The sequence below is a fragment of the Castor canadensis genome, chromosome X, assembly GCF_047511655.1.
Source record: "Castor canadensis chromosome X, mCasCan1.hap1v2, whole genome shotgun sequence".
Taxonomy (NCBI): Eukaryota; Metazoa; Chordata; class Mammalia; order Rodentia; family Castoridae; genus Castor; species Castor canadensis.
In genome coordinates this window covers 92946399-92966558 of record NC_133405.1, presented here as the reverse complement: position 1 = coordinate 92966558, position 20160 = coordinate 92946399, and the positions used below count along the sequence as shown (strand labels likewise).

At 36.6% G+C, this 20160-nt stretch overlaps 1 protein-coding gene across 12 annotated transcripts in view; it reads left to right on the top strand.

The window, feature by feature from the left end:
- Wnk3 (WNK lysine deficient protein kinase 3) overlaps positions 1 to 20160 on the top strand; it is a 153856-nt gene that overhangs the window by 67288 nt on the left and 66408 nt on the right. For 9 of the 12 annotated variants that reach the window (XM_074064107.1, XM_074064102.1, XM_074064105.1 and 6 more), the window contains 3 exons: positions 1078 to 1372; positions 2986 to 3179; positions 3267 to 3419. In XM_074064107.1, the coding sequence (XP_073920208.1) occupies positions 1078 to 1372; positions 2986 to 3179; positions 3267 to 3419 (642 nt within the window). The remainder of the gene's footprint in view (positions 1 to 1077; positions 1373 to 2985; positions 3180 to 3266; positions 3420 to 20160) is intronic. The other 3 variants (XM_074064106.1, XM_074064109.1, XM_074064113.1) reach the window with 1 other exon arrangement.

Genomic DNA, 20160 nt, shown 5'->3' with positions numbered 1-20160 from the left:
CGGCACTATTCACAATAGCCAAGTTATGGAAACAGCCAAGATGCCCCAGCACTGACGAATGGATTAAGAAAATGTGGTATCTATACACAATGGAATTTTATGCAGCCATGAAGAAGAACGAAATGTTATCATTCGCTGGTAAATGGATGGAATTGGAGAACATCATTCTGAGTGAGGTTAGCTTGGCTCAAAAGACCAAAAATCGTATGTTCTCCCTCATATGTGGACATTAGATCAAGGGCAAACACAACAAGGGGATTGGACTATGAGCACATGATAAAAGCGAGAGCACACAAGGGAGGGGTGAGGATAGGTAAGACACCTAAAAAACTAGCTAGCATTTGTTGCCCTTAATGCAGAGGAACTAAAGCAGATACCTTAAAGCAACTGAGGCCAATAGGAAAAGGGGACCAGGAACTAGAGAAAAGGTTAGATCAAAAAGAATTAACCTAGAAGGTAACACCCACGCACAGGAAATCAATGTGAGTCAATGCCCTGTATAGCTATCCTTATCTCAACCAGCAAAACCCCTTGTTCCTTCCTATTATTGCTTATACTCTCTCTACAACAAAATTAGAGATAAGGGCAAAATAGTTTCTGCTGGGTATTGAGGGGGGGAGCGGGAGGGGGTGGAGTGGGTGGTAAGGGAGGGGGTGGGGGCAGGGGGGAGAAATGAACCAAGCCTTGTATGCACATATGAATAATAAAAGAAAAATGAAAAAAAAAAAAAAAGAGCCAGGCCTGTAATCCTAGCTACTCAGGAGACAGAGATCAGGAGGATAGTGGTTTGAAGCCAGCCTGGGCAAATAGTTTGTGAGACCCTTATCTCAAGAAAAATACCCATCACAAGAAAGGGCTCGTGGCGTGGCTTAGGTGGTAAGAGTGCCTGCCTAACAAGTGTGGAGCCTGGAGTTCAGACCCCAGTGCCACCAAAAATAAAAAAAAAAGGGTATAGGGGAAAATTAACTGTTATTTAATAGCATTTGGGATTTGTGTGTAAAATAATGATGCAAGTAAAAAGAAAGCTAAAAATTTAAATGTTAAAGAAATAGTTTGCTTATTGTGTTTTATTTGTAGGTCAAATCTGGATTCTTTCATGAAAGTGATTCCAAAGCTGTTGCTAAATCCATTAGAGACCGGGTGACCCTGATAAAAAAAAGTAGGGAGAAGAAGCCTACTGGCTGTTTGGAAGAACGCAGGGATTCTCAGTGCAAGTCTGTGGGGAATGTATTCCCTCAGCACCAGACTACAGCTTTGTCCCCTGCTCCTGCTCTGCACACTGGGGCTGAATGTGAAGAAACTGAAGTTGATCAACATGTTCGACAGCAGCTCCTGCAGAGAAAGCCACAGCAGCACTGCTCCTCTGTTAGAGGTAAGACAGTTATAATTTATAAAATTAAACAAATGTCCAGTTATCTTTAAATAGCACTTTTGTACTTTTCAAAGCATTCTGTTATCTATCGTTTTCTCAAGCCTTTTACAACACCTCCTGAAGTAAACCAGGTAGCTTCCTTATTTTAAAATTAAGAAAATCTTCTATTAAGTGACTTGTTCAATATGTTAGGTATAGAAGGATTAGAATGCTACTTTTGTTCATATATATATATATATGTATATATATATATATGTATACACATCTTAAGGGTCTAACATAAGTCCTTTAATAATGAAAATTTAGAACTAAAGATTTATTTCTCAAGAAGGAATTTTCTACATGTTAAGACCTTTTGTATTTTAGACTAAAATACAAGCATAAGCCCTCTAGTTTTTCTCTTCTCTGCAAACACACAGTATTTGCATAGTAATAACTAATTCTTTCCATTCCCTTCCCTTCCCTCCCTTTTCTTTTTCCCCTCCCCTCCCTTCCCCTCGCTATATAGTTCAGACTGGTTCCAAACACATGATTCTCCTGCCTCACCCTCCCAAGTGCTTGGGATCTTTCTTTTTTTGTGGTGCTGAGGATCAAATCCAGGGCCTTGAGTGTGCTAGGCAAGAATTTACCACGGAGCTGTATCTCCAGTCCTGGAGTTGATTTTATATGATTATTTTTAGGTTTGCTTTATTAAGAAACTTTTAGGGCTGGAGAAGTGGTAGTTCATACCTACATTCCGAATACTCGGGAGGCTGAGACAGTAGGTCTGAGAGTTCGAGGCCAGCCTGGGCTACATGGCAAGGCCTCCCAAAACCAGCAAAAAACTTTTTTAGGACTTGGAATGCACCTTAGTGGTAGAGTGTGTATTATTTGGCATGTGCAAAGCCCTAGGCTGGATCTTTAGCACCACCAAAAAAAAAAAAGAAAGCTCTAATATGATACCAATATTTATTTGCTTCATAGAGAGTTTACATGATGGTTTTGTTTATTTGTTTATTTATTTATTTATTATTTACTTAAAGACAGGGTCTTGGTATGTAGCCCAGGCTGGTCCTCCAATTTGTGATCTTCCTGCTTCTGCATCCCAAGTGCTGGGATTACATAGTGGTGGTTTTTTTAATTGGTCCTGGGGTCAAGCACCCCACCACCTGAGCCATGGTTCCAGTTCTTTTTTTTGCTTTTTTTCTCAGGGGCCAGTCTTGGGTCATGATCCTTCTACCTGTGCCTCCCATGTAGCTGGAATAACAATTGTGCCTGCCACACCCAGCTTATTTATGGAGATGGGGGTCTCGGCTGACCTCAAGCCATGATACTCCCAATCTTCACCTCCCATATAATTGGCATTACATGCTCAAGCCACCTTGGAATATTTTTTGTATTAATGCTTTAGTGTACATATTTTATTTGAAGCATACACCTATTTGGCAAATGCCAGGTGCTGTGGATAGATTTAGACTGATATAGTTGAGTGTGCCTGCTATTTGAATAGTGTTTGTAAGTGATATTGTACATATTTATAATTGAGATCTTGTTGAGGTTTGATTTGTTTCTTTTTCTGTTTGTCATAGTGTTTCATTTTCTTTTCTACCTGTTGCTTGTTTTCTTTGTTATAGGTGACAATTTGTCTGAGACAGGAGCTGGAACAGTTATACATTCAGATACTTCAAGTCAGCCCAATATAGGCTATTCCGCAAACCAGGCGATTGTCTCCCAAATGGTTTCTCACATCCCACAGGCTGACATAAATGTTCCAGGGCAAATTTATCCAGCTCAGCAACTAGTAGGACATTGCCAACAAATTTCAGGGGTGAGGTGAACTGTTACATTTTTAATATATAATAGTATATTTGCTATAAATGGGAAAGTTTATCTTTAATTTTTTTTTCTTATTTAGCAGTTGCAGACACAGCCAAAGCTGACTCAGCCTCAAATTTTGCCTGTGGTTCAAGGTCAGTCTTCTGTTTTGCCTGTTCATGTCCTTGGACCTACAGTTGTTTCACAGCCCCAAGTTTCCCCATTAACTGTCCAGAAGGTCTCACAGATGAAGGTAAGACATGGTTTTAGAGGCTCTGTATTCATTCAAGCAAATTTGACACTGCCTAGAATTTTTTGAGTAGTAAAGATTCTCTTTCATAAATTCATCATAGTTTTAAAGGTTATGCAAACCTAAAAGTTGTTTGTGCTTTCTTAAATCCAAGACATTCCTCTTGTGAATACACCTAACATTGTATAACTATAATCTTGAAACACTACTTGTTTAATTGGAGGAGAAACAGGGAACTCAGTATATAGACAAAGATTTATTTAGGACTCTGAAATCTTTTTCTTAGTAAAATACTTTATATTGAACTTTTCCAACTTGTTTTTGATGGTAGAGGGATATCTGTTGCAGCTAATTAAAAACTCTATTTCATGACTTTCATAAGTTTTAACTCATTCATCTAAATTCTCGATTTGTTTTTGGTTCATGTTTATTTCTGTAGGAGAAATAAGGAAGAGCGTTTTGACTTTCAAACTCATGAAGTCAGTATTACTCATTTTTAACAATAAGTAAACAGTCTTTGAGTTTATATATCCACACTATATATTGGTTGCTTGGGTTATGGACTCTGGACACATTGTTGGGCTTTTTTCTTTTCTATCACCCATTTTCTGCCCCCCCCCCACCTTCTTTGCATGTGCCTTCTCTCTCTGGGAGTAAGATGGTCTAAACTCTTGGGCATTCTCTCTTTGGCTAGCAGCTGATTTCTTTAAGAAATTGGTAAATAGTCACTTTCAGTTTGACAGAAAACTTTTAATGCCTACTACTTTCTTGGAATATAAAATAAAATAAGACAGGATCCTTGCCCTCAAAGACCTCACAGTCTTGTGGAAGAAAGTATACACCATTTTGGCAAATGCCAGGTGCTGTGGATAGATTTAGCCTGATATAGTTGAGTGTGCCTGCTATTTGAATAGTGTTTATAAGTGATATTGTACATATTTGTAATTGAGGTCATGTTGAGGTTTGATTTGTTTCTTTCTCTGTCTACAATGCAAAGTATGTTGAATGGATGCTTGAATTTAATTTAGGTTCAAGCACATACAGGTGTATGTATTTAAAATGTGTTTTCAAAATTTAAAGAAGTTGAAAAATTATTATGAGAGTGTTATTTGGTTATTTATCATAATGTCAAGCCAGGTGTGGTAGTGCATGTCTATAATCCCAGCACTTGGGAGGCTAAGGCAGGAGAATCATAAGTTGAAGGCCAGTCTGGGCTACATAGTGAGTTCCAGGTCAGCCTTGGATACATAACGAGACCATGTCTCGAAAACAACAACAACAACAAAAAAACCCCAGAAAACACCCAAACAAAAAGCAAACAAAAATGATGCTTATAAAATTATAAAGAAGAAAGTGAAATCACCTATTATCCCTACATGTAGAGAGAACTTATTATTTATGCTTGAGGATATAGCCTCTAGATTTGTCTTTTCTCTGTGTACACATTTAATTTTATTATAGACACAGATGCATTGTATACATACTTTTTTATAGTCGGTCCTTTTCAAATATTACATAAGACCCACCTAAGCAACCACTTTAACAGTTTGGTTTTATGCCCATGGTAGCACAAGCTTGAGGAGTTATCACAGCCAATCTATATTTATTTCAATCAACTTGCTCCTGTCTTTTTGAGAGAGCACTTCCATTCATTTTAGTTATGATATTGGAATCCTTTGAGTTTTCTCTTGGAACTTTGACTGTCTTGTGTGTGAAGGTGTCACACGTAGTTATTCTGAGTCTCTGCCAGGCTTGAATGAGTTATGTGGTAAGTACAATAACTGAGAAGCTATGAACAGTGTTCTGCTGGGACTGCTCTCAGCCCCTTCATGTACTCAACTAACATTTAGCCATTGATGTTTATTGGACTAAGGCTATACCTAGCACCTTTTAGATAAGTTGATGAAAATATAACATTATTTTACCAGTCTGTTTGGAACAGTCCCATTTAACTGGGCATGGTATATGCATTTATAATTTGAATTTTCCTTGCATCAGTACCAGGAACTACAGCTGGCCCTTGGAGCACACGGACAAACTTCAGCCCAATCCATGATTTTAGACTTGTCAGTTACTGGAGTTCCACAACCAATATTTTCTGCAGTTTCTCCTCAGATATTGCCTGCTTCACAGATGACTTCCCAGCATCCAACAGTTGGTCTTCAATTTGAGCCTGGCCCCAGAAATGGGAATCAGGCATTAACCAAAACACCAGATGCCAATCAGACTTCTAGTTTCTTTCCGGTTAATCATTTTCAAGCTTTGTTGAATCATTCTTCTGCCCAATATGTGAGCAGTGCACAGAATGCTGCTGCTACAGCTCAGCTCCCTTCTAATTCCATCAGGGGGCATTCAGGGGCCCATCAGCCTTCACAAAAGATTCACTCAGTATCACAGCCATATTCAGTGGTGTATCAGGAGTCTATAACTTCAGGTTCTTCAATGCCACAAAGCCAGATCATACATTTGAAGGAGCCTTGCTTCCAAGCCTCTATTCAGCAGCAGCCATTATTTTTACAACCTAAGATTATAGCAGCACCACAGAAAAATGTTCAGCAGGATTATATTCTACAAGAGTCTGAAGCTCTTGTAAGTCAGAAGCAACCAAAGGGTGGTACTGAAAGTGTGATTCAGCCCTGGGAATGGCCATTTTACTCTGTTCAATACACTTATCCAGAGCCGCCTGCAGAACTACCATTTTTCCCACTGAAGGCTCCTCAGCAGCTGCCCTTTGTGATATATCCCCAGGAACAAACTTCCCCAATCCAGGCTCCAGCACAACCTACTTCTTTACTGCTAGCCCCGGAGCATCCACTTAACACTGTACAACCACCAGGATCACAGCCAACCTATTCCATGCAGACTTCTTATCCAGTTCCACCTGCAGCACAATCCTCTCATTTGGCACAGGCCCAAGGGCATCCCGCTTATGTAGTGCAACCTCTTGTTCAGTCACCTTTTCCAGACCAACCAGCATATGCGATCCAGTCTGCTTACCCTGTACAATGTATGGATCTGTCTGCTTCTCAGGCACTGCCTCTTGAACATGTCTCTTACCCAGGACAAACTGCTTATACCATCCAGACAACTGGACAGGCAGCCTTCATAGCCCAGCAAGTATACACAGTAAACCCTCCTGATAGCAAGCAAGTACACATTACAAACTCTGCAGGTCAGAAGTTATACTCTGTACCACCTTATGTAGCATGGACTTCTGAGCAGCAAGCCTATTTGACACAACCCCAAGGTAGTACATCTTTATTGTCAGAGCAAAAGATGTATTTAACACCAACCTTAGATACACAGACATGTTCTGTTGAGCCTTTATTTAGTGTCCAGAATTCAGTGTCTCCATCCCAAGCAAATGTCAGTTTTGGACACCAGCAGCTGAAAACTCAGGCCCAGTCAACTAATATTACATTTCAGAGGGCAGTGGAAGGACAACTTCAACACCCTGGGCACATGTCCTTCATTCAGCAGACCTCTTCACAGGCCCAGATACAGCCCCCTCATTTCTCAGCACAATTTTCCCAGTCACAACTAACACCAAGCCAGGTTTCTCACTCAGCTTTCATTCAGCATCAGCAGATGACTCATTCTTCTCATAGACAAGCACAGAAAATTCATCAGTTGCCTACTCAAGAAGGTTCCGTAAGTCAACCGCAGTCTTTGTATAGCCAACATGCTGCTGCTCTGCAGGAGGTACCCGATTCACAGACATCTAACCAAGTTCAGCCATTTCCAGGTATTCCTAAGACCATTCCAAACATGGTCCAGATTGTGCCTCCCTTGCAAGAACAGTTGCAACCAGTGGCAGTAGAACAGCAATATGTAATACAACCTTTAGAGCAGCCTCAAGTGCTTCAGTTATTAGACAATAGTCAAAATTTTCCCCTGCAGAGAAAACTAGTACAGCACCAGCCAGCATGCATCCAGCAGCAGTCTTCTGGCCAGCCACAGTGGCAGCCATCTTCTAGCTTAGCATCCGTTTCCGGGTCATTAGAACCACAATTACAACAGCAGACCCTCTATCAAAACTCTGGAATAGCCCTTCCAAATCAGCCATCATCTGCTCATCTTCTGACACTAAGCATTCCAGTAAAGGCTTCCACTGCCTGTCAGAGCATTTCTATGTTACAGACACAGCAGCATTTGCAAGGCCAAGAAATTCCTAAGGTAAATACTCCTGGGGGAAAACGTGGATAATTGTGATTTTTTTTTCTGAGATAGTAAGCTATAGTTGAAAGAGCACTGGACTGGGAGTCATGATCCTTGTTTCTGACTCATTTACTTATTCACTGGAAGGCCCTGAGTCAACTCTTAGCTTCTAAGTTTCCTCCTCTTCAAACTGAAAAGATTAGACAAGATTACAAGAAAAAAATTCAAGCACCTATTTGGGATTTATAAGTGAATAAAATGTAAGAATCCTCTCTGTTAATGAGTTTTATTGTGGGAAAGACAGTCAATAACCATGATAAAAATTAAATTATACAAGATGGGTACAGTATTCTCTGAGGGAAAATGTAGAGTAGAAGTTGGAAAGTAGGTTGTAGTTTTAAAGAAGGTGGTCATCAGAGAAGGTGACATTTGATCGAGCACTGGAAATAGATGAGAGAGTCAGCAATGCAAATTTCAGGCAGAAGCTATAATGAATGCAAAGGCCCTAAGGGAGGAAAGTATCTGGCATGTTTGAAGTTTACAGCAGAAGGCTAGTATAGCTTTCCAAGACCTTTTGGTCCTAAAATGTCAGGAGCCTGTGGTTCTCTTATTCTACATTTATAAAAAATCACTTGCCTTTGTGAGCTTGTAATTAACACAATCAAGGAATTGTATGTCTCAAACGCTATTTTTTTTTTTTTTTTGCTGTACTGGGGATGGAACCCAGGTCCTCATGTGTTCTAGGCAAGTGTTCTATCACTGAGCTATATCTCCGGTCTCCCAAATGTTATTCTAAAGGCATTATATGTATTCCCCTTATATCAGTGCTTTGAGTTCTATCATTATCCTGTTTTACAGGTAAGAAAGGTGAGATCCAGAGAGGTTAAGTAACTTTACCAGTGTCCTAAAGGAAAGCCACCATTTAAACTCATTTCCTGCCTCCAGAGGCTGTGAACTCAGTTGTTACCCTACACAGCTCCTTAGTTAGATAGTTATCCTCCTTTCCAGAGTTGGAGAAAAAGGAAATGATGACTTCAGTGAAATTTAGTTAACTCAGGGAATTGACTTAATTAGTTGAAGCAAAGAACAGAGAATCTGATTAATGTTTTTTTTTTTTTTTTGTCTTCTGCTCTGCATTAGGTATATCTGAAAGACTCTTGAGTTTGGCTAATAAAATGCTTTGAGGCCCACAGATAAAAGATGTGCTGTGTGCTGTAAGAGTTATTTTCTAGTGATGATAAATTACTATTCCAAACAGTTGTTACCTCAAGTATTATGTGTTTTATAAAATTCTCTATCATCAAGGGCATAAATTATAATGATTCCATTACGTGCGAGCTGACTCCTAACAAGACTTAGCGATAAATATCTTTGCAGTTGAAGTTTCTTTACAGGGCATACTATTCCAGGATTTATTACTTTAAAAGTGTTTCACAAAACACTTTTTTTTCTTGGTGGTATTAGGGTTTGAACGCAGGACTTTGTGCTTGGTAGGCAGCCACTCTACCACTTGAGCCATGTTACCAGCCCTTTTCACTCTGGTTATTTTGAAGATAAGGTCTTACTTTTTGCCCAGGCCGGCCTGGACTGCAGTCCTCTCAACCTCAGCCTCCCAAGTAGCTAGGATTACAGGTGTGAGCCACCAGTGCCCAGGTAATAAAGAATTTTGGATTAGAATATACATTTCTGTAGGCAGATTGCATGTGTTGTATACTCCTCTTACCTAATTAAAATTTTCCCCAGTATCTTATTTGACAACTTTCAAAGGCACAGAATAATTGAAACATATTGTAGCATGAATGCCCGTATACCTAACACCTAGATTTTACAGTTAGCTTTCACTATTTTCACCTATCTATTTTGATATTTAGATTTGGTCTGCAGGCTGTAGCTTACCCACCTAATACAAAATATTAACAATGTAATGTGTTGTGTTGTCACATAATAATCCATTTTACTTCCTGATGCATTTAAAAGCTAAAGTAATTTTCTGACATCAGTATACTTCATTCATAATACTTTAGTATACATAACCTTGACTAGAACTCAATGTTTATGTTTATTGTTTAAATTTATGAGTTTTGACAAATGCTTTCACCTGTGCAACCTAAAACCATTGTCAGGATATGGGTGTTTGCAATAAAATCTGTGTTTCAGTCATGCAACTGTATTGTATGCATGAAAGTAAGCATAGATAATTTGTAAACAAATAGTCATGACTGTGTTGCAATAAAACTGTTGACAAACCAGGTGGGCACCAGATTTGTCTCCTGCAGACTATAGCTTGCCCACCTGATACAGAATATTGCTATTACTCCAAAAAGTTCTCTCATGCCTCTCCCTAGTAAGTTCTCCCTACACTATGCCAATGTCAAAACTTGACTTTTTTTTATACTGTCTGTATAGCTATCCTTATCTCAACTAGCAAAAATGCTGTCTTTCTCATTATTGCTTATGTCTACTCTTCAACAAAATTGGAGAAAAGGGCAGAACAGGTTCTGCCTGGAAGCAAGGGGAGTGAGGGGGAGAGAAAGGGGGTGGAGGGATGGGGGAGAGATGACCCAATGTACGCACATATGAATAAATGAATAAAGAAAAAAAAGACCTTTAAACTAAATCGTAATTTGCACCTTTGACAGTTGTAAGTATAATATATGCAGTGATTTCAAAGAATCAGTATGAACAAAAGAATGTAAAGTAGCTCATTAACAACTTTTATATTTATTTGTAAAAAATATTGTCTTAAATAAAACATTATTAGAATTAATTTCACCTCCAAAAAAAAAACCCCATAGATTAGTTTAGTCTGTTCTGGGCATTCGTGTAAATGGAATCATACAATATATACTCTTGGATAAGGTTTCTCTCATTGAGCATGTTTTTGGTATTGAACCATGTTGTGTGTATCAATAGCTCACTCTGTTTTACTGCTGAGTAATATACTATTTTATGAATATATCAAATGTGTTTATCCATTCTACCATTCATGAACACCTGAGTGCTTTCTAGTTTTCAACTATTAGGCATCAATTTGTTTTTGACTGTACTAGTGTTTGAACTCAGGGCCTTATGCTTGAGAGGCATGTGCTCTACTGGTTGAGCTATGCACTGAGCCCTTAGTTTTTGGCTGTTATGAATAAAACTGCTTTGAACATTCTTTTATGTCTTTTTGTGGATATATTTTCTTTTTCTTTTTAAAAATATTTTTTTCATGGTACTGGGGTTTGAACTCATGACCTACACTTTGAGCTACTCCGCCAGCCCTTTTTTGTGGTAGGTTTTTTCAAGCTAGGATCTTGTGAACTATTTGCCTGGGATGGCTTTGAACCACGATCCTCCTAATCTCTGCCTCCTGAGTAGCTAGGATTACAGGTGTGGGTCACTGGTGCCTGTTTGCATATAAATTTTCACTTCTCTTATATAATACCTAGGAACAGAATTTCTGGGTCGTAGAATAAGGATTTTTCTTTTTTACTTTTAAAGAAATTGACCGTTTTCCCATTTGACTGTATTATTTTACACAAATACCAGCAATGTATGAGATTTCCTCACTTGATGAGACAAATTATTTAATTTTTTCTTATGGTACTTGAGTTTGAACTCAGGGCAGGTATTCTACCACTTGAGCTATGCCTCCAACCCAAACTATTTAATTTTGAGCAAGTCTAATTCATCAGAAATTGCCACTGTGGTTATTATTATTTTGTGGCCTAAGCATTTGCCTGCACCCAAGTTACAAAGATACTCTCATTGTTTTTATGATCTTTTGTCATATGTTCATGTCTGTGGTCCATCTTGAATTAATTTTTATAAATGATGTGAAATAGAAAGCTAAGGGTCTTTTAAATATATGAATAGCCCATTGTTTCAGCTCTATTTGTTGAAAAGACTTTGCTGTCTGCACATTCCTACCAAACTTGTCATCTGTTCTTTGATTGTAGCCATCTTAGTGATTGTGAAAAGTTTTGATTTGCATTTCCCTGAAGATTTCTTGTGTTGACCATCTTTCCATATGCTTTTAGGCCTTTGTTTATGTTCTTTTAAATATTTTTGGAGAGATTGCTTTCCTATCTTAATTTTTTTAGTTGTTGAGTTACATATTCTGTTGTATATATTTTGTTTTTTTAGTTATATATGTATTTTTTTAGTTGCTGAGTTATATATTCTGGATACTAGACCCTTATCACTTACATGAGTTAAAGATACTTTCTCCCACTCTTTGGGTCTTTTTACTTTTATTTCTTTTTAGAAAGGGTCTCATTATGTAACCCAGGCTGACCTCAAACTTGTGATCCACCTGCCTCAGCTTCCTGAGTGCTGGGATTTCAGGTATGCACCAGCATTCCCAGATCTTTTCACTTTTTTCTTTTCTCCCCTCCCTCCCTTCCTTCTTTCCCTTTTTTCTTTTCCTTCCTGTTTTTTTTTTTTTGGTGGTACTGGGGTTTGGAGTAAGGGTCTCTTTCTTGCTAGGTAGGCCTTTACCAATTGAGTCATGTTCCCAGACATTTTTACTTTAGTTATTTTTCAGATAGGATCTTGCTTTTTGCTTGATGATGGCCTCAAGCTGTGATCCTCCTACCTCTGCCTCCTGCATAGCTTGGATTACAGTTGTAAGCCACCATCCCTGGCTTATTTTTTGAGATGGGGGTCTCACTAATTTTTCCCACTTTGGCTGGCCTTGAAATGGCCTTGAATGGCCTGGAATGGCCTCTTGATCCCCACCTCCCAAATAGCTGGGATTATAGGCATGTACCCACATGTTCAGCTTCTTTTTTCACTTTCTTGATGGTGGCCTTTGTGGTATAATTTCTTTTAATTTGAGAAAGTCTAATTTATGTGTATTTTCTTTGATTGCTATTAGTGTCTTAAAAAACTACTGCCTAATCCAAAGTCATAAAGATTTCACCCTGTGTTTTCTTTGAAGAATTTTGAATTTTTGCTTTTAAATTTAGGTCTTTGATCTGCTTTGGCTTAATTTTTATAGTAATTCTTTTTCATGTGGCTATCTCATTTTCCCAGCGCCATTTATTCGAAACATTTTTTCACCCATTCAATAGACTTTGCACCATGACTGAAAATCAATTGACCATAAAAGCATAAGTCTTCTAACTTTGTTTTCTTTTTTCAAGGTTAACTTGGCTGTTTTGGGTCCCTTTCATTTCTACATGAATTTTAGGATCAGCTTGTCAGTTTTTGTAAAAACATAGATTTTGATAGGGATTGTGTAAACTCTATTTATTGCTTAGAGTAGCATTATCTCTTAATAATGTCAAGTCTTCAGTCTACAAGTATTGGATTCTTATTCATTAGATTAAAAATTGGGCAAAGGACTTAAATATTTCTCCAAAGACAACAAAATGGTCAAAAGTACATGAAAACATACCCACTACCACTAATCACCAGGGAAATGAAAATAAAAAAATACTATGAGATATGACCTCACACCTGTTAGAATAGCTATTACAAAAAAAGACGAGGTAACAAGCACTGGTGAGGGTGTGGAGAAAACAAAACCCTTGTATAGTCTTGATAGGAATATAAATTGGGACAGCCATTATGGAAAATAGTATGAAGACTCCTCAAAGATTCAAAAATGGAACTACCATATAATCTAGCCATCTCTCTTCTGGGCATATATACAAAGGAAATAGAATCAATATCTCAAAGAGATATCATCACCATCATGTTCATTGCAGGATTATTTATAATTGCCAAGATAAAGAAACAATTTGAGTGACTGTTAATGGATGTATAGATAAAGAAAATGTTTGTGGTATGGGCATACATATGCAGTGAAATAGTATTCATCCATAAAAAGGTAAATCCTGCCAATTTGTGGCAACATAGATAAATGTGAAGAACATTATGCTAAGTGAAATAAGCCAGACAAATATTGTGTGATCTCATGTACATATTGAAATCTAACAAAGTCAATCTGATATAAACAGAGAGATATAATGAGTGGTGATATAAACAGAGAGAAGGACTGAGTGGTGGGGAAACTGGAGAGATGTTGGTGAAAGGGTACAAACCTTTAGTTAGAAGATCAATAAATTCTAGGGATCTACAGCATGATGACTATATAGTTAAAATATTGTATTGTTTATTCGAAATTCACTAAGAGAGTAGATATTGTCCCCCACTTGGTAAACAATGTGTGGTAATGGATGTGTTGATTTTAATAATGAAGTTGTTGTGGGAATGCTTATCAAGTCATCATGTTTGTACTTTTAAAATAATTTTAGTAAGATAGAAGAGTCTGAATAGTCACAGTACAGACAACTGACAGTGTGCTGTTCCTCTTAATTTATCTTACAATCATGGTTTTATTCTACTAGAAACTGAATTTTTTCTAATCTATAGCTCTTTACATGTAGAAGAAATATATTAGTCATCTAAATAATTTTGCTTAGCAGTGAAAACAGTATATTCTCATGAATTTAGATTGTGTTTTATACCCCTCCCCAAAATAAACATTTAAGTTTTATAGTGTTTTAGATACCTTCCCTTATAATTTCCTGGTTAGGAAATAAGTTTGTATTTTTGATATGGTAGCCTAAAATTCAGATATACCAAGAAGTTATGTACTAGATGGAAACTGAGGTTTGTGATGCTCTTCTGAGAAGTTCTTTCAGGGGAAATGGTCTTTCCCATTTCTAGCACCATGGGCATCAAATACATAATCACTTTAGCAGTTTCACTATAAATTAGATTTAAGGTACAAATAAATGACTATCTTGAAAATCTTCACCTCAAGTCACATGCACTGGAACATTTTATCTTTAAGGTAATGTCTATCTCAGTTTATCATTTAGCCTGTAATATAAACCCACAAACTCTTCTTACTACTTTAAATTCATGTTTGTCAATTAACTTTACTTTTTTAATTTTAAGAGATGTTTAGTTTTGCCATTCATGGAACAATTCATGAAATTTTGCCATTTTAATTCAGCTCAAGTAACAGTAAGATGGAATGAACCTAATATTCATCAGAGGTGGCATTTTAAGGAAATAAACAACGTATACATTTATATATGGCTGCATTCCGTCTTCAGTGACAGCTACACAATATAACTATAAATTGCAGTCCATTCACTTCTTCATTACCTGAGTAGAATGGTGTGGGAATGTTAATTCATTTGGCCTCATAGCACCAAGGTGATTTGGTGGGAAATGCTATGTACTTACTGTTTTAGCAATATATTTATATTTATAGATGTATCTCCAGAAACATGTATCTCATCTTTCTACACATACTAAAATCAATTTACTCTGAGAAAATAAAAATATAATAAAATAATTTTAAAATGGGTGTCAGTATAAAGCTTAGGTTGGCCTGGAACTCACTGTGTACAAAGCCCAGGGTAGCCACAAACATCATGATCCTTCTGCCTTAGCCTCCCACGTGCTGGGTTTACAGGTATGTACAGCAATGCCCAGCATATTGTGCATCTTGAATGTACACAATTTTTTCTCCATTATATATCTATAAACCTGGGAAAATTTAGGTGTTCTTTCATTTCGGCAGTATTTTACAGTTTTCAGCAAATCATATCTCCTTATTTTTCCAAGGGGTATTTTTTGTTGTTGTTTTATTCTGCGGTTATTTTTTTCCTAATGTTATTGTAAATGCAATATTTTTCCTTCTTTTGGTAGTGGGGATTGAACTCAGGGCCTTGCACATGCTCAGCAAGCACTACTCTATCACTAAGCCATATCCTAGCCCTTTTTTATTTTGAGACAGTGTCTTGCTAAGTTGCCTAGGCTGGCCTCAAATATGCTGTGTAGCCCAGGGTGGCCTGGAACTCAGTCTCCTGCCTCTACCTCCCAAGTAGCTGGGGTTATAGGTGAGTGCCATCACGCCCAGTTAAAATTGTTTCCTTAATTTCCTCTTTGAACCTTTCATTGTTTACGTATACTATACAGTTGATTTTTATGTGTTACTCTCTTGTATCTTTCAACTTTGCTAGATTTATTTATTAGTTCTAATAGGTTTTCTATGAATTCCTTAGATTTTTTTCTATAATAAGATCATGTCATCTGGAAGTTGAGATAGTTTTAATGTTTTCTTTATAGTTTGTGTGTGTCTGTGTATGGTTATCAGAATTGAACTCAGGGCCTGAGACATGCTGGGCAAGTGTTATACCACTTGAGTGACACTCCTAATCATTTCGCTTTTAGTTTGTTTTTCAGATAGGGTCTAGAGCTGACTTTGCCCAGATTAGCTTCTAAGTGCAACCCTGCTGTCTCCACTTCCTGAGTAACTGAAATTACAGGCCTGTACCTCCACACTGGCTATCATTTTTCTCTTTTTCTTTCTAATTGTCCAGCTGGAACTTCAAGTACAGTATCCTATAGTAGGTGAGAGAAGATACTCTTTTATTGTTCTTGATCTTATCAAGAAAGCTTTGCCTTTAACTATTAAGTATAATGTTATTTGCAGATTTCTTTTCCATTTTTAAGCCATCCTATTAGTATAATTGCAATCCTATTTAGTATAAAGTACATAATATAAACTGCATATATTTATAACATGCAGTTTAAAAAGTTGACATATATGCCATAATCAAGATAACATATATTTCCACAACACTCAAAAATTTCTTGTCTCTAGTATTTTTTGTATATTCGCTGTTAGGATTTTAATGTTAATTTTAATTTACATTCCTAATTCTCCACAGTTTCTACATAGATTTTATATTGTATTTATTGTGTCATAAAATGTAAGAACCATACAGCCATTATTTCCTCCAGGCTTTAAACTATATTTGTTATATATATATATCACCTGTGCATACATAACAACTTGTTATATATATATATCACCTGTGCATACATGACAAACCACACAATGCAGTGTTATAATTTTTGCCTTATATAAACATGCATTTTTCAAGAAGTTATAAAGAGTAAAAACTGTAACTTTTGATGAGGTTCAGTGCTTTTTTTATTGATTGGGGTTTTTTTTTTTTTTTTTTTGGTGGTGGTGGTACTAGTGGTTTGAACTCGGGATCTCACACTTCGTAGGCAGGTGCTCTATCACTTGAGCCATTCTACCTGCCCTTGATTGGCCTTTGTGGTAGGAAACCTAAGAACGCTTTGCTTTGCCTTGCCTTAGATCCTGATTTTCTCCTCTATTATTTTTCCTAAACATTTTTTTTACAATTTTAATTTTAGTCTTTGATCTATGTTCATTTTTCTTTTCTTTTCGGTGCGGGGGACCGAACTCAGGGCCTTGCAATTATCAGGCAAGCGCTCTTCTACCCCAACCCCCTATATTCATTTTTGTATAAGTTACTGAAGTCTAGACTGAGGGTTTTTCAGGTTATTTTGCCTGTAGATGTTCACTTGCCCTAGCAACATTTGTTGAGAAGTCTGTCCTCCTTCCATTTAATTGCTTTCACATTTTTATCAAAAATAAGTTGGATATGTTTGTGTAGATCATTTTTATAGATTCTCTATTAATTTGTTTATGTATCTTTTGCTCTGTTCATTACACAGTCTTGAGTACTGTAGCCGTACAGAAAGCCTTAATATTGAATAGAGCAACTTCTCCCACTTCATTCATTTTTTGGTTTGCTTTTGTTTTTTGCAGGACTAGGGTTTGAACTCATGGCTAGGCAAGCGCTGTACCCCAGCCCTCTTTGCCTTTTAGTTTATTTTTCAGGTAGATCTCACTTTTTGCCTACAGCATGTGACAGCATACCTGGCTCAGAACTCAGAGCCTCACGCTTGCTAGGCAGGCATTCTGCCTTTTTTTTTTATGTGTGTGGTATATAAGTTTTGAACTCAGGCCTCATATTTACTATGCACTCACTCTACCACTTGAGCCACACCCCCAACCTGGGTTGTTTTTTTGAGATAGGGTCTCACTTGTGTGTGTGTGTGTGTGTGTGTGTGTGTGTGTGTGTGTGTGTGCCTGGGCTGGCCTCAAACTGTAATCCTCCCTTCTCTACCTTCTGTGTAACTGGGATTACAGACATGTACCACCTCACCTGTTCCCCCTTATTTCATTTTATTTAAACATTGTTTTAGCTATTCTTGAACTTTTATCTTTCTGTATAAATTTTAGAATAAGCTTCTCTGTGTCCACTAAAAACCTTGCTGGAATTTTGGTAAAAATTGCATTAGTCCTATATGTAAAATTGGAGAGAATTGACTCTACTATGTTGACTTTTCAAGTTCATAAACATGATACATTGCTCCATCTATTTAGGTCTTTTTTTATTTTTTTCATCAGTGTTTTATAATTTTGAATATACAGATCCTGAACATAGTTTGCCAAGTTTATGCCCAAGTATTTTATTTTCCTTAGAAGTATTATAAATTGTATTTTATGTTAGTTTTCTTATGTTCTGTTTTAGTTTATAGACATGTGATTGATTTGTTTCTGTTGCTTATCTTGAATTCTGTGACCTTGCTGAATTTGCTTATTAGCTCTAGGAGAGGTGGTCTTCGGTTTTTTTGTTTGTTTGTTTTGTTTTGTTTTGTTCTGCTTTGGGTTTTTTTGGTAGAATTCCTGGGACATTTTAAATGTAGGCAATCATGGAATTTCCAAAGTAGAGACAATTTATTTGCTTCCTTTAGAATTTGTATGCTGTTTCATTTCTTACATTTTCCATTTACTGTAGTGGCTTAAAATGTCCAGTACTGTGCTGAGTAAAAATGGTGAGAATGAATCCTTGTTTTGATCCCAGTCTTAGGGGAAAAACATCAAGTCTTTCACTCCTACATATGATATAAGCTATAAATTTTTCACTGATGGTCTTTATCAAGTACTCCCAGCCTGCATTGAGAATTTTTATCGTGAATAGATTCTTGCCATTTTCAAATGCCTTTTCTGTATTAATTAAAATATGATATAATTTTTACTTGTTGATATATAGTAGATTACATTGATTGCAAATATTAAAACAGCCTTGCATCCTTGGAATAAACTCATTTGGTCATAATATATGTATATACCATTGGTTTTAATTTACTAATATCTAAAAGAGTTTTGAATCTTAAGTTCATTAGACATTAGTCTGTAGTTCACTTCTTCTATATCTTTACTAATTTTCTATTTAGAGATTCTATCAGGTGCTGAGAGTAGGGTATTGAGATTCCTAAGTAAAAGTGTGGATTTATGTATTTCTCCTTTTAGCTTAGACATTTTTTTCTCATCTGTTTTGAAGCTGTGTTGTTTGGTACATCTACAAGATGGTGGAGTGATGTCCGTTATATTATGTTCTTTTCAACCCTAGTAATTTTCTTTCTTATGAAGTCTACTTTACCTGATATTATAATCCATTCTTGCTTTCTTTTGATTAATGTCAGCATGATACATCATTTCCATTCTTTCAAACTATCTCGTGTTTGAAGTGAGTTTCTTATAAAAACATACGTTTTTTGGCCATTCTGCCTGCCAGTGTCTCTTAATTTGTATATTTAGACCATTTGCATTTGAAATAAGTATTGATATGTTAGGACTTAAGTCTGACATCTTAGAATTTGGTTTCTTTTTCTATGTTTCTCTTTCCTGTTTCTCCTTTCTTGTCTGCCTGTGGATTACTTGAAATTTTAAAGATTTTTTTTTCTTGTTTTATTTATACTGTTTTGGTTATGATTATTCTGTGTAGTTTTCTTGGTGGTTGCTTTGTGGTACTGTGAAATCTTATCCTACCTTATTGACATTGACATTTTGTTATTTCAGGTGAAGCATTGAAATCTTATTTCTATTTAAGTCTCTTTATTGCTCCCACTTTTTCAACATAGTTGTCTCAAATATTTCCTCTACGTATATTGTGCACTATAATCAATGTTGTTATAAATTATGTCTCAGCCATTAAATATGATGTAAAATATTCACAAGGAGAATAGTGTGTTTACCCTTATTTTTTGCCCATTGCATTTTTGTTTCCCTTCTGAATATAAACATTCTTCTATTATTTCCTTTCTCTTTGGAGAGCTTCCTTTAGTTGTTCTTTAATAGATCTGAGAAAGACAGCTCCTAGTTTTCTTTCATCAGAATATATCATTTTTCCTTATGTCTTGCTAGATACAGATTTTTTTTAGTTAACAGTTGTTTTCTTGCAGCACTTGGAAAATGTGCCACTTCCTTCTGATCTCCATATTTTCAGATGAGATATTTCCTGTCATTAAAACTGATATTCCCTTATCAAGAATGTGTCATTTCTTCTTAGTTGCTGTTAAACTTTTGTTTTGTTTTGTTTTTAGCTTTCAGAAATGTAATTTTGATGGATCTTAGCATGGATTTCTTTGGGCTTACCCTTTTTTGGGTTCATTGAATCTCATGAATATGTTGTTTTATATCTTTAGCCAAGTTTGGGATGCTTCCAACCATTACCATTTTGAATATTTACTCAGTTCCACATTTTTTATCATCTCTTTCGATTATCTGATTGTATGCTTTTTTTTCTAGTTTCTGGGGATCCCACCAGGAACCCACCAGGATCCCCAGAAACTAGCATGTGTTTATCCAAGTGCTGTACCACTAATTTACATCCCCAGCCCGTGTGCTTTTTTGATCTTTTTTATTGCCCCCCCATTAGATGCCTTGTTATTTATGTTTATTCCCTTTCTG